Source organism: Ceratotherium simum, chromosome 25, assembly GCF_057802395.1.
Source record: "Ceratotherium simum simum isolate JZ-2026a chromosome 25, ASM5780239v1, whole genome shotgun sequence".
NCBI classification, from domain to species: domain Eukaryota; kingdom Metazoa; phylum Chordata; class Mammalia; order Perissodactyla; family Rhinocerotidae; genus Ceratotherium; species Ceratotherium simum.
The window spans coordinates 17,598,218-17,612,072 of NC_141924.1; the positions used below are offsets into that span (position 1 = coordinate 17,598,218).

A 13,855-nucleotide genomic window follows, 5' to 3' on the forward strand; every position below is an offset into this window, starting at 1 on the left:
CAAACAGAAGTTTAAAATCCAAATGTAGTCAATTTTGGCAATATTTTCCTTATGATTTGTCCTTTTTTGTGTCTTTTTAAAGAAATAATTTTCTATTCCAAGGTCATAAAGATATCATTCCATATTTTCTTCCAAAAGGTTTAAGGTCTTTTTTTTTCCATTTAGATGTTTCTTTTCAGAAGTTAGAGGGAACGGGTTTCATTTTTTTTTTTTTACCCTAAAATGCTTGTCCCAGAACCTTTATCCACTGATTTTTAATGCCATCTCTGTCCCATAAATCATCTATACAATCCTCTTATTTTATAAACAAGGGAACAAGGATCTGATGAGGCAAAGACAAGTTTCATGTCAGTCTCTCTTGGGCATCTCTGTTCTGTTTCATTATTCAGTTTGACTATGTTAGAACACCACACCGTCTTACTCCATAATAAACCTGAATATCAGGTAAGCAAGTCCCTATAGCTTGTTCTGGTTTACCTTCAAAATGTCTTTACTATTCATGGCCTTTTGCTTTTCCATATGAATTTTAACATCAGAATGTCAAAATCAAAGGGAAAAAAAGTTAAGAAGTGAACTGGAATTCCATTGAATTTATATATTAACAGGATGAGAAGATGGTCTTGATGTTGAGCCTTTCCAAACATGAACAGAGTATATTTCAGTCATATTTTAAAAATTTCTCCTTGAAGGTCTTCAAATAATTTTGTTAGAATTATTTTGTAGGTACCTTTTAGTTTCTGTTGCTATTATGAGTGGGAGATATATATATTTAACTATATTTTCTAATTACTGCCTAGTTAGTGCTAAGAATGTCACTGATTTTTTAAAAACTCAATTCAGTAACCTGCCTGAATTCTTATTTGTTCTATTCGTTTGTAGATTCTCTTTGCTTTGTCAGCCATCATGACATCTACAAATGAAGACAATTTTGTGTTTTCCTTTCCAATTCTTATATTTCATTTCTTTTTCTTATTGCATTTGCTAGGACTTCCAGTACAAATTTACTATAAACAGTGTAAGAAGGCATTCTTGTCTTATTCATGACTTGAATGGGAAAACTTCTCAAGTTTCACCATTTAGTATGATGTTTGCTGCAGATTTTTGGGTGCCCTTTAACATACTGAGTAAGATCCTCTCTCTTCCTAGTTTGCTAAGAGTTTTTTTAAATCATACTTGAGAGCTGAATTGTATCAAATGCTTTTTTTCTCTATATCTATAGACATGATTATATGATTTTTTTTCTTTTAATCTGTTAATAGAGTATGTTAATTAGTAATTTTTCTGACTTTAAATCATACTTGAATTCTTGGCATAAGCCTTATTAATCATGATTTTAAAAAATTTGCTGCTGGATTTGATCTGCAAGTACTTTATTTAGAATTTTTCACCTGTATTTATGTGTAGTTGAGTCAGAATTTTCTTTTCCTCTACTATTCTTCCAAGATTTTGAAATTGAGATTATATCAGCTTCATAAAATGAGTTGTATAGCTTTCCTTCTTTTGTTTTTATTCTCTGAAACATCGATTTTCATGTTCATTTTTATAAACTAAGGGTTTTATGTTTCGTAAAAGTTGGCTGTAAAAACATTTATGCCTGATGTTTTTTGAAGGAAGAGACTTTTTCATTTACTGTGATTATTATTTGATCTTACTTCTAGCATCTATTTTGTGTTTTTTTTTTTACCGTCCCTTATCTATGCTTCTTTTGTCTTGCTGTCTCTTAAGTTTTCATATTTTTCCATTTTTCCTCAGTAAATTATGATTCTATTCTTTTAGTTATGATCACTTAATTTATTAACATATATCCTATACATTTATTAAATCCAAACTATACATTTTTTCAACAAAGTCTAGGATTATTTAGTATTCCACGACAAAGACCTTAGCAAACTTTAGCCATTCCTTGAAGATTCTCTTCCCACAATTCATGTTGTATTGTTTCCTAGAATTTGGTTTTACTTTTTTTAAACACACAAAAATTAGTTTTTAAATGATAATCAATAGTTAATTAAATTTGTTTACATATTTAAAAATTTCTCTCATCTTAAAACAGGGCCCCCAAATTCTTTGACATTCTTTTCCTTGAGAATTGGAGGTCAATGTACTCCCTTCAATTTTGGCAGGTTTATGATTGCTTTGACCAACAGAGTATGGGGGAAGTGACACTTTAACTTCTGAGATTGGGTCATAAAAGGCAATGTGGCTTCCCCCTTGGAACACTTACATGTGGGGCCGTGAGCCACCATGTGAGAAGTTCAACTGTGCAGAGGCCTCTGTGCTCTGAGGAAACTGAACCACACGGAGAGGCCACTTGAAGGCACCCTGATCGGCAGTCCGAGTCTTCAAGTCATCCCAGCCCAGGCACCAGACAAGTGAGTGAAGAACCTCCAGATGATTCCAGCCTCCAGCTGTCAATTTGCTACCAGCCTTTGAATCTTCCCATCTGAGGTCCCAGACATCTTAGAGCAGAGACAAGCCATCCCTGCTGTGCCCTGTCCAAATTCCTGAGCCACAGAATCCATGAGCATAATAAAATGATTATTTTAAGCCACTAAGCTTTGGGGTAATTTGCTACACAGCAACAATAACTAGAACATTGTTGTTTCTTGTATCCCAGACATTAGCTATGGCTTTATTTTTCCTCTTACTGAAATGCATCCTTTAATAGATTTTTTTTAAGTGAAGTTCTATGAGTGCCAAATTCTCTTAGTCTTTGTTTAACTAAATATGTCTTTACTTTGCCCTCACTCTTGAATAATGGTTGACAGTTCTTTGTTCTCAACACTTAAAAGGTGTTATTCCATTGTCTTCTAGCATCTCTTATTACTCATGATAGTCTAATTATTGTCCTTTTCTCTCATGGCTTTAAATTTTTTTTCATCCATCAATATGGATTTTTTAAAAAACCATCAATGAGGATTGAACAAATTTATCTAGCCTTTTTGTGCCATGCATCTGAGCCCAGGGTATTTGTCTTAATTGTGGTAATTGAAAAAGCATGGGTTCTGTGGTCAAGCAGATTTGATTTTGAAACAGAGCTCTGCCACTTGCCATATTGATCTTGGGCAAGAAAATTCTCCAAGCTCTCTTTCCATCTCTATAAAAAGGCACCTATTATAATCTGCCTTGCAGAATTAGTGTGAGAATTAAATGGTAGTATGTGCTTCGTAAATATTTGTTAAAATGATTATTATCCTGCCTTCACTTCACATTCTACCTTGGCTTCCTCCTCTGTTTTACTGAGGGCAGGAATAGCAGACCTCATAGGTTGTTGTGAGAATTAAATGAGAAAGTGCCTCATATTATGTCTAGTGCATACTAGGCCTTCAATAAACGTTACTTTGTTTTTATTATTAGTATTCAACTGAAGAAAGTTAGAAGAGGGGGCGGCAGTGTGGCATAGCAGAAAGGACATGAGCTCTAACATGGGACAGATTCTGAGGGGAGCTCAGCTTACTTTGCTGTGCGTCCAATCCCTTCTCCTCTCTAGGTCTCTGCTTCCTCTCCTGAATACAGGGAAAGCAAGTCCACTCCCCCTCCTAGTGCTTGGTGGGGGCCTGAGTAACATTTCACATGTCAAGATCCTGCAATGTAGCAGGTTCTGGGTAAAGGAGCATCAGGCCAGGACATCTAAGCATAGAGAAGTAGTCTGGAAGGCTCGGTCATGGTCACTTGGTCTGGGAGCCTCTCCTTGACAGAACCCCTCCCATGAGGCCTCCCAGGCCCTGCCCGAGTGGGTGAGCTTTGATGCTAGGCCAGAAAACATGTGTGTAAAAAGTGGAAATGTGGGGAATGATGTGCAATCCTGCCCCCTTAGCCGTCAAACCCAGGGCTGCTTTTCAAACTGTTTTATGCCAAAGTACTTCAGGAACTATTGTTGCCTTCTAGAAGTTCCTAACAGTGAAATAAGGGGCATTTGGTGAAAACCCCAAGTGAAAGGGTCAAGGCACCTGCACTGACTTGGGATCCAGGTATCCTGTGAACTGAAATCAGAGCAATCAACCAAAAAGATGTTTTTTATTTAAAAAAATAGAAACTCTACTTTGCTTAGCTCTATTAGGACTAAAAAGTTCATCGCCTGCTAGCCTACCTTTGCTGACTACTTTTGCTAGAAACTGCTGCTTGCAGCAAAGAAAGTCTGGCTACTTTAGTTCACAGCATAGGTTCTTTCAGTGAAAAGGAATTAGGGAGAAGAGACTGAAAAGGAATTAAGGAGAAGAAAGGAGTCAACTACCTTTGAAAGAGGCTGTTCTGGGAAGAGGTGATAGAGTCCCCCACGGGATCATTGTGATATTCCACACGATCATTGTAATGGTTAGCCTGCTACGCTGACACACAAACCCCACACCATTCACAGCGACAAGGATCGTGTGGGAGTTATAAGATATATAGAGCTGGCCCCTGCAGTTGGGGGAGGGGGCCAGGGAACAGAGGGCTCTTTTTCCTAATTAGCTGTTTTTATACAGGGAACACATGACCCAAACACAACCACCAACTGTGTCTTTGACATATACGGGCAGAAAGGGGGAGCTGGGCTTTTGTCTGCTGCAAATTCTTTCAACTTGCCTGTCACCCCAAGCTGCAAAACTTAACAATGAGTCGGATGAGCAGGACCATTTCAGATAGTTTGCTAAATGGACTTGGAAACAGGTATTATTTCAACCAGTCTAGGGTTGAAAAATACTGTAAAAGTGAATTGGGTTAATATCTCTTTATTTCCATTTCTAAAAGATTTGTGACCGTCTTTACCATTTGCCTGAGTTTCTAGTATATCCTAAAAAAGTGTGTGGTTCAAAAAGATATAAGCAGATTTTAAGGAACAAAATTTCTTAGTAATAAATTCAATCCATTCATAGAACCCTAATTGTTCTACTGTCCAAACTTCCTTTATCACATTGACTGTTAACTTAGTAAAAACAAATGAATTTCAAAGAATATTGCAAAGGAATTACTTTCTTTGTCTAATGAAGGGTACTTGATAATATATGTAATCAGTTTAAGAATCAGCAAATTGAAGAATAAAGGATAAAGCAAGGAAAGTATGCTTGCTTTGTGGATGTGTATATGTGTGTTTAAAGTGTGTGATATTGTTGATTCTTTGATTTTGAAGCAATGAAAAAATTCTCAAATATTTTTCTACCATCCGCTTAACTGAAAGCAGTTATGCACGAATGATTTTCCCAGAGCCAGAGGTAACATGTGCTAACACTAACTATGCTGAACTGGAAGTCATCAAAATGCCATGCCTGATGGCACTGCCCAGGTAGCAGTCACCAGAGCATTTCCATATTCAGCTCGGAGAGAATTTCCATCTGTAGCCATGGTGCAGGCAGGTTCAGAGAACTTCCCAACGCAGAGATTAAAGAAATCCACAACAAAACACTTCTCCAATTGGGTAAACACAGTCTTTCATGGACAGAGCTGTTTAGAAAAAATAGTGCCTTCTTTGTTTCACCACATATTCACTTCGTTGTATAGCACAACTGGAAAATGGTGACAAGGCAATAAAAAGCTAGATGGAAAAGTGTCAAATTAAACCCAGGGCAAAATCCAGAGCTGATTGGCTTAATTGGAGATAATGAGAAACAAAACCACATCTCTACTTGCAAAGTAAAATAGAGAACTGAAGCAATTACCCAGAAAATTTATCCACAGCCCTTTGCCAAAATGCCTAGAAAATTGAAGCCACAGTGTTTTGAGATTTCAAATGTCTGGATAATGCCTTAAAGTCCCACTTCACTTTGCTAATGATGACCTGGACTCAATGCATACTCCATTCTTTCCAATGAAAAATAGAAAACTGTGTCCCACAATGTAGCACAGCATTCACCCCAAGTCGGAGACTAGGTTCTTGCCCACAGAGCCTGTTATAAGCACCTCTGGGCAGAGAATTTCAAGTCTTGTTACAGTGGAAAACACTAGACTAGGACTTGGGGTAGGGATGTCTTCTGGAGGTGATGGAAACCCAAGGGGTTGGTAAAACAAAAGAGGGAAAAAAAACCTAAAGGGAAATGAATGTAAAAGTCCTCTTCTAGGGATCAGACTGGGGCACATTTTTAAAGAAAACTTTAGATAGTCTACCCACTGCTACCCACAAGCCATTTGCAAATGTTCGAACTCAGAGGCTTCTTCATATGCCCAGTCTGGGGAAGTCCATACTATGAGATACTGCAAAATAGTCCTATGGAAGCAGCATTCACTGGGGACATCTGGCAAAAGTAGGCACAACCACTGCTATTTATTCCTCTTTAAACCCAAATAATACTATCTGTGTGTGAACCTCTCATTTTCAGATTTGTATACTTTAGAATGCAATGCCATCTTTCTCCCTGAAAGTCCTGACAATGTTCTGTCCTTCCAGAACGCATACGTTTCAGGGTGATGTCCATGTGGCCTCAGAGACAGCAAGTGAGATTGTGGCTGACTCTCGAGTGGTGAACTCGATGCACAAAGCCCAGAGGAAAAGAGTTTGGATGTGGGGAGGGCTGAGGTGGCCTTACCGAAGCTCGGGGCACTATGCAAGGTCATGTCCCGGATCACCCTTGTGCCAAAACAGGACCACATCAAGAGGAACTGCTGGGCCACTTTCTTCAGGGACCCTTGTCTCTTGGCAGCCACCTACAAGAGAGTGAACGGCTTAGGGGCCGGCCCTGTGGCTTAGTGGTTAAGCGCGCGCGCTCCACCACTGGCGGCCGGGGTTCAGATCCCGGGTGCACACCAACACACTGCTTGTCCGGCCATGCTGAGGTGGCGTCCCACATACAGCAACTAGAAGGATGTGCAACTATGACATACAACTATCTACTGGGGCTTTGGGGAGAAAAAGGGACAAAAAGGAGGAGGATTGGCATGGATGTTAGCTCAGGGCTGATCTTCCTCACAAAAAAAAAAAAAGAGTGAACAGCTTAAATAGTGATCAACTTAACCTTTCTCTTTGAAAAATGACAGGAAGGCTTATGGGTCTCCAAGTTCAATGCTATGGAGCAATGGTTTTTGACTTTTTGTTTTTAGCAGCAAAAATATATTTTAAAAAATGAGATCTTACGTCAAGACCCAATGTACACAACAGAGAAAAGAGATGCTGACCCGGTTGAATCTGGGGAAGGAGACTCAGAGTCCTGTCTGCTGCAACCCCCCAACCTCCTGACGGGGGCCCAGGCCTCTCCTCTGAACCCTAGGGCCCCATGGCTGCCAAGGAACATGCAGATATCCCACTGTATTACCCAAGTGTCACAAAGGGGAGTGACGGGCTGCAGGACCCAGGGCTGCACCTTCCACTCCAGCTTACCAACCTTCACAACACATCGGTCCACCATGGTGTCCAGCCACTCGATGTAGGACTCGATGGGAGACTGCTCCTCCAGGAGGTGGTCAAACTCCTGATACACTGTCAAACAAAGGAGAACCCCACACATCACTACGGCTGTGTTTAAATCGAGATGCATCTTAAAAGAACAGAGGAATAAAACTGAAAAAATATAACTCCAAAGTCTTAGCAGGGCATTCAAGGCTTTAGGGAATATGCCCCAACTTACCTTTCCAGGCTCACCTTTCAAGCCTGTGAACACTTTAAACCCTGGCCACCCCATGTCACTTACAAATGAAGACAGGTTATAAAGTGGTACAATTATCTTCCTTTTACAAGCCCTGCTTTTCTCAGGCAGTTGCCTCTGCTTGGACTGTTTGGGTCTTTGTAGCCCAGCTGGAATGACCCTTCTGTGAAATCCTCTTTACCCTCCTCATGCCTCTTGCCAGCGGAACTGATCACTCCTCGTCTCTACTTTCATAGCACTTTGTTATCTGTATGCTACCTTCCTTATAACACTAGTAACACTGTGTCAGAGTTAGGGGTGTGTGTGTGTGTGTGTCTCCCCTGCTGGTTCTTTGTCTGATATCTTTATGAGCTGGCGCATTACCTTGATATAGCTGTCATCCACTACTTGCTTGCTTGCATGAATGGGCAGAGGCATTGTTGCTCTCCTGCTCCCTGCCCCGTGGTAGGGCACATTTGATAATTCAAATGTTTCTGAACCACAACTATACCTGGCAAGTAGCCTAACCAGCCTCTCAGTGCTCAGCATGTAGTTGATGCTTAATAAATATTTGTGGAATGAAGGAAACAATCTCTGTGCCCTCAGTTTCCACATTAGTGAAAGGAGGATAATCATACCATTCACAAGCTGTCTTCAGTTGCAAGTCAAGTAACCGAATCTGGAAGTACTTGTCATCAGTGGAGCACTAGAGAAAATGGAAAGCTATAGAGAGCTGTGGTGCTCTCCAATTTGAAACATCTCATTTCATTACATTTTTTTGTGTTTTTATGTGTGGAACTCAATCAATCAAACCACAACTCAAGATCCACACATCTCTATAGTTTTCATTTGTCTGATCAGTTTTTGTTCTCCCATTTCACAGAACTGGCCAATTTGCTCTATTTTATGTAGTTGATGACTGCTACAAGAGGTCCACTTCCAGGAGCAGAAGGTCCTAACACTTTAGAGTGAGAAGGCACTTTAAAAATCCATTTAGTTGATCTGTCTCATTTTATAGATGAGGAAGCTGTGTCTTAATGAGATTAAATGACTCACTCAAAGTCAGAAGGTGAATGAGTGACAGAGCAGGAACTGGAACCCAGGTCTCTGAATTTCTCTTTGGTGTTCTTTCATTCTTCATAACACGGTCTGTGTATCTGAGCTGTTGTGCTTCCATCACTGATGGTGATGATGATGATGGTGGCAATGAAAGTGCTAACGGTTAACGTTTATTGAGTGCTTGCCACGTGCCAGGCACTCTTCTAAATGCTGTACATGACACACTCATTTAACCTTAGACAACCTCGAGAATGTGAATGTCATGAGGCCAGGTCTAAGTCGTGTCGTGAGGCCAGCACCTAGAACAGTGGTAGTTGCTCAAATGTTTGTTGAATGAATGGATGAACAACCCAAGGAGGTAGGTACTATTATTACCCCTGTTTTACAAATGAGGAAACCGAGGCACTCAGAGATGAGTATCTTCCCAAAGGTTTCATAGCTAGTGAATGGCAGAGACAAGTTTCAAACACAGCGTGACTCAAGTGCTTGCCTCCTAACCACTTATACTAGCACTACACCGTGTACCAGGCACGTGGCACACATTGTCCCGTTTAATTCCTTTGCATCATCTGCATGTTACAGATTTGGAAGCCAGGGTCACAATGCACGAGAGCCAGGGTTTGAATCAAGGTCTATGGGGCATCCCAACTCCACGCTCTTACCACAGCACCACTTAACACTCATTCTAATCAGCATGCTCAAGTCCCAAGGGGCACTTTTTTGTGTGTGTGTGAGGAAGATCGGCCCTGAGCTAACATCTGCCAATCTTCCTCTTTTTCCTGAGGAAGACTGGCCCTGGGCTAACATCCATGCCCATCTTCCTCTAATTTACATGGGACGCCGCCACAGCATGGATTGACAAGCGTCGTCAAGGGATCGGAACCAGCAAACCCCGGGCCGCTGCAGTGGAGCACGTGCACTTAACCGCTTGCGCCACCGGGCTGGCCCCCCAAGGGGCACTTTTTAATTTAAGGTAAGCTGAGCATTCCCATCCAGGATCTACATCACAGATGTGATGCAAGAATCTGCAGATTCATCAACTGGTTGTAAGGCAAGGAGAGTGCAACACACAGTTGCCCCTAGCCCTGCTCAAACTGACCTTGGTCCAGCTCACTGTGTCAGGGACTTACTTCCCAGCTGTCTGGTTGGGAGGTGCAGGGATGACACCCATGTGCCAGGCCACTGCCTGCAGGCTTGGTGCCCTTCCTCAATCCCCCTCCCCTCGGCACTGCATCTCATAGCATGTCCTCTTTGATAAGGTGCAACCATTTGTAAATTACTTGTGCAACTTCTGATTTGCCATTAGCTCTAAGCTCCACATGGGAAAGGCAGTGTCCATCTTATTCACTGCTCTTTGCTCAGCATCTAACACAGTGCTTGACCCAAGACAGACATCAGTAAGTACCAGCCGGGCTGAGCTGAACCCCATCACTCCCTTCGTCTAGAAGAAGAATACAATCACAGACTTAAAGTGTGACATTCTGCCCCCAGCCTGAGAGATCATGAAGAGAAAGCCCCCAAAGGGTCTTTTTTGGAGAGACAGCAGTGACCTCCATGGCCCCAGCAAAGGCTCAGAGCCTGATCCCTAAAGCAAGTGATGGTGACTGTATTTTTCCCTATGAGTCTGGGTTACTTTTTTCTCCCCACGAAAAGTGCTGAGGGGAGGAGAGAGCTGAGTCTAATGCTACTAGGAGTGGTTAGCAGAACTAGAAGTCAGATCATCCTGGGTTTCCACTCATCTGTTTGGTCCTATACAGACATTACTGGCAACCTCTCCATGCCTGGCCCTGCATGAGGCTCTGGGGACATCGCCATCAGAGGTATGGCTAGTGGTATTAGAGTGCTCATAGCCATGCTTTACTTTGGCCTTCTAGCAGGGAAAAAGAACAGGAAGCATGACTGTAAGAACTTGGAAAGATTCCGGAACCTCTGAAACTTGCCTACATCTCATTATTTTTGTCTCTTCTGCTCCTCTGCAAAGTGAGCTGCACTAGTGTGTGGTGAAGCTGAGACTACACATGGGTTCGAGATCCAGCTTTGCTACCTTGGGGAAGGTGCACCAACTCTTTAAGGCTGAGTTTTCTCATCTGTAAAAAGAGCCGGGTGGCGATATGAGAATCTTTCTCTTGGGGTTGATGTGGAGATTAAGTGAGATCATACATGTCGTGGCCTTGACACAGGATCTAGCATAGACTAGACAGTCTATAAGCAGAATTATTATTTTAGTGACAATCTCTAAAATTCTTAATAGGGGGAAAGCAGGCTGGGGCTGCTGCAGAGGAAGAAATAAGAGCCTGAGAAGAGCTCTGGGGTCCACCAGGAATGAAGCCCCAGTGAAGGTCCACATGGTCCAGTTTCAGCTGCTCCATTTGCTTTTGAAAAGGTCTCAATGGGAAAGAGGTCTCTAAGAGGAACATCTTAGGGACCTTTATTTGTTTATAAACATGACGTACTTAGGCTGGCTGAAGAAAGTTTTCCCTCAAGACAACAGTGTAGAAGGCATATAGTGGATGGAAATCTGAGGGGCCAGGGGCGGCTTCTCAGGGGGACAGCCACTCTGCAGCCTCCTGAATGATGTCACTATTAGGATCTTGGGCCCATCCCTCGATACTCTCAGCACCAACGTTTCTGAGAGCTGATGGGAGGAGTGTGGACTCACCCTTCCCACCCTCATGTTCACTTTCCCGCAGAGGCATGAGAAAGGAAGGCAAAGTAAGGAAGTAGTCAGCAGACCCTGACCCCGGGTCCCTGGGCTGTGGGATGCCCTGGGCAGCAGGCTGTGATGGGCATTTGAGGCATGGCAGGGATATGCTAAGAATGGTGGTGTTCTCTGCCGCTCTCATGTCCTCTCTACTAAGAACAACCAACCTGACCACGTCGGGATAATATTGGGAGCAGTATTCTTGCAGTCTTTGTCCACAGGGATACAAACATATGTTCACCAAAGTTAATCACCGTCCATCCCCTTCTCAAACATTTAACATGATTGAAAGGTTCACCTGCCAATAGGTGGGCTGACTTGCGTGACCCTCCATTGAAAATAGGCAGCGTATCCAGCTTACTCCAGGCTGACATACACTGAGAGAGGCAATAAGCTTTTGTTCTCATTTCTTCATGCCACCTAGGGAACTAAATCTGGCATTGAGGGTCACGTGTGGGGCCTTTTGCATGACCCTGTGTGCTGCCCAATGCACTAGAACCCATTTTCCCCAGCAGTGTTGACACATGTCCTCTTAAATCAATTAGCCCTCCCATCTGAGCTGATCCATTTAACAGGAACAATAAGAGGGATGGGATCCTAGGGAGAAAGACAGGGTGGGAATTCCACTTAAATATTCACCAAGACACTTTTTCTTTTTTTCTTTTTAAAACAAACAGAAAGACACAACCCCTGGTGGAACATCTTACACTGGGTGATGAGTTTCCGGTGCTCATCTCGAGAGTCTTCCATGGTGTAAAGGGTTTGCTTGGTGATGCTGTTGAGGTCCACATTCCTCCAGTCTTCCAGCATTTGGAATGTGATGTCTGCACTGTGGATCACTGTTCGAGATGCCTGTAATCCAATCCAATCAACTCATTAGCTCATGGGTTGTTAGGTTAAAACCTCTTCATGTTATTTCCTTTTAGACCTTTTTAATGAATCTGCTTATGGTATCCTGCAAACTGCTTTGAAATTTAGGAAAACTCAGTATCAGGGAATCAGCAGATGACTCCATAACTCAGAAGATCCGTACACTATTTTCTCTGGTGGCTCTCTCTTCATATCTCTTCTTATAAGAAACTACCCCCAGGTGGCTTAGGCTAGACCAAACCCTGCTGTTCCCAGCCCCTTTGGTCTTGACCCCGTGGAACAATGTGATGAAGCCCAGAGATCTGTCAGCCTACTGATGTAAGCTTGTGGGACAGGAGCCCTGTGGTTAATAACCCGTGTGCCTCTAGTGCCTGAGAAGCGACAGGCCCAAATCTAGAAATGGTCCTTCTACCCCTGGGCCTATGATAGCTTTAACCCCAGAAATTTTACAATGTATATTTTTCATATAAGTGCATTCTGAAGCAATTTATAGTCTAGCTTTCTGATTTTGCTTTTTGTTTTTTATGTAACTATAATGATTAAAACAAATATGAATAATTGAAATGGAAGAAAAGGGAAACTACACCTTAAGACTCAGTTGTTTATTAATGTATATACATGTGTGTGTTTAACCTGTAGTTTCCTCAGCAAACCCTCATTAGAACTTAAATTTGCAAGTGGGCACAAGAATGTTTTCAAAAATGTCTTTAATAAAATGAAAAAAGAAATTTGAAATACACATGGACATTATAATAAGTCTCTAATGCTTGTGAATTTCTAGGCAAACGTAAATACTGACAACTGCTTTTACACCTAGACTGTCCAAGCACAAGGAAAATCTTACTTAAATCATTGTAGAACCCTTTCAAGGTCACAGAGGCTTAGAATATAAGAATATATGAGTTGAGTCAGTCTCTAATGATAATGAAAACAACCAAATGTAAAGGTCTGGGATTCTGGATTCAAATATACTTAGTTCAAATCCTGGCTTTGCTGCTGATCTGCTGATTGATTTGGGGCAGGCAAGTAAATGAACCTCAGTTTCCTGACCTACAAAATGGAGATGTAATAGTACCTACCTCTTAAGGAGGGCTGCTGTTGTGGATTCCTTGAGATAATGTTTGAAAAGTGCATAGTTCAGGGAGTAAGAACTCAATAAAGGAGGCTACTGTTATTCAGCTCCGTTCTCTTTGTAGTGATTGCACTGACACCTCAGGGCCTTTGCACATGGTGTTCCTGCTGGCTGGAACGTTCTGTTCTCTCATCCTGCCCCGCCAACCCTGCCATCGCGTATGCTCCAACTTAAATGTCACACCCATGGAGAGGCCTTCTTTAATCATTTTATCTAAATAGGACCTAAATGCCCCATTATTCTTTATTTCCATTCTGTTTCCTTCATAAGACTTATCACTTTTAATTAGTTTTTGGTTTACTTTTTTTTTTTTTGACCTAGTGGCAAGTACCACTAAGCACAGTGTCTGGCACACAGTAGGCACTCAAAAGATTTTGTGGAATGAATGGCTGAGATATGAACGCCAAGTTGCTCGCTTAGTGTATCCAAAAGGGCCTGGATATTTAGATCTTGGGTTTTAAGTATTTGGAGGTGAGTTTTTGGCTGGATGTTGTTTAGTCTGACTTGCCTTGTATGTGTTCAGGAAAGCTCGCTGGGATGTTAGCTAAGATGTTCCATGGC

The 13,855-nt window shown here is 41.9% G+C and overlaps 1 protein-coding gene and 1 long non-coding RNA gene across 4 annotated transcripts in view; one reads left to right on the forward strand and one right to left on the reverse strand.

Annotated features, from left to right (window-relative positions):
- Positions 1-13,855, forward strand: part of LOC147913739 (uncharacterized) — a 103,541-nt gene that overhangs the window by 40,505 nt on the left and 49,181 nt on the right. The window lies entirely within an intron of this gene.
- RFX4 (regulatory factor X4) overlaps positions 1-13,855 on the reverse strand; it is a 139,754-nt gene that overhangs the window by 28,577 nt on the left and 97,322 nt on the right. For all 3 annotated transcript variants that reach the window (XM_087448997.1, XM_087448996.1, XM_004418063.3), the window contains 3 exons: positions 12,000-12,144; positions 7,293-7,387; positions 6,501-6,618 (listed from right to left, as the gene is read on the reverse strand). In XM_087448997.1, the coding sequence (XP_087305123.1) occupies positions 6,501-6,618; positions 7,293-7,387; positions 12,000-12,144 (358 nt within the window). The remainder of the gene's footprint in view (positions 1-6,500; positions 6,619-7,292; positions 7,388-11,999; positions 12,145-13,855) is intronic.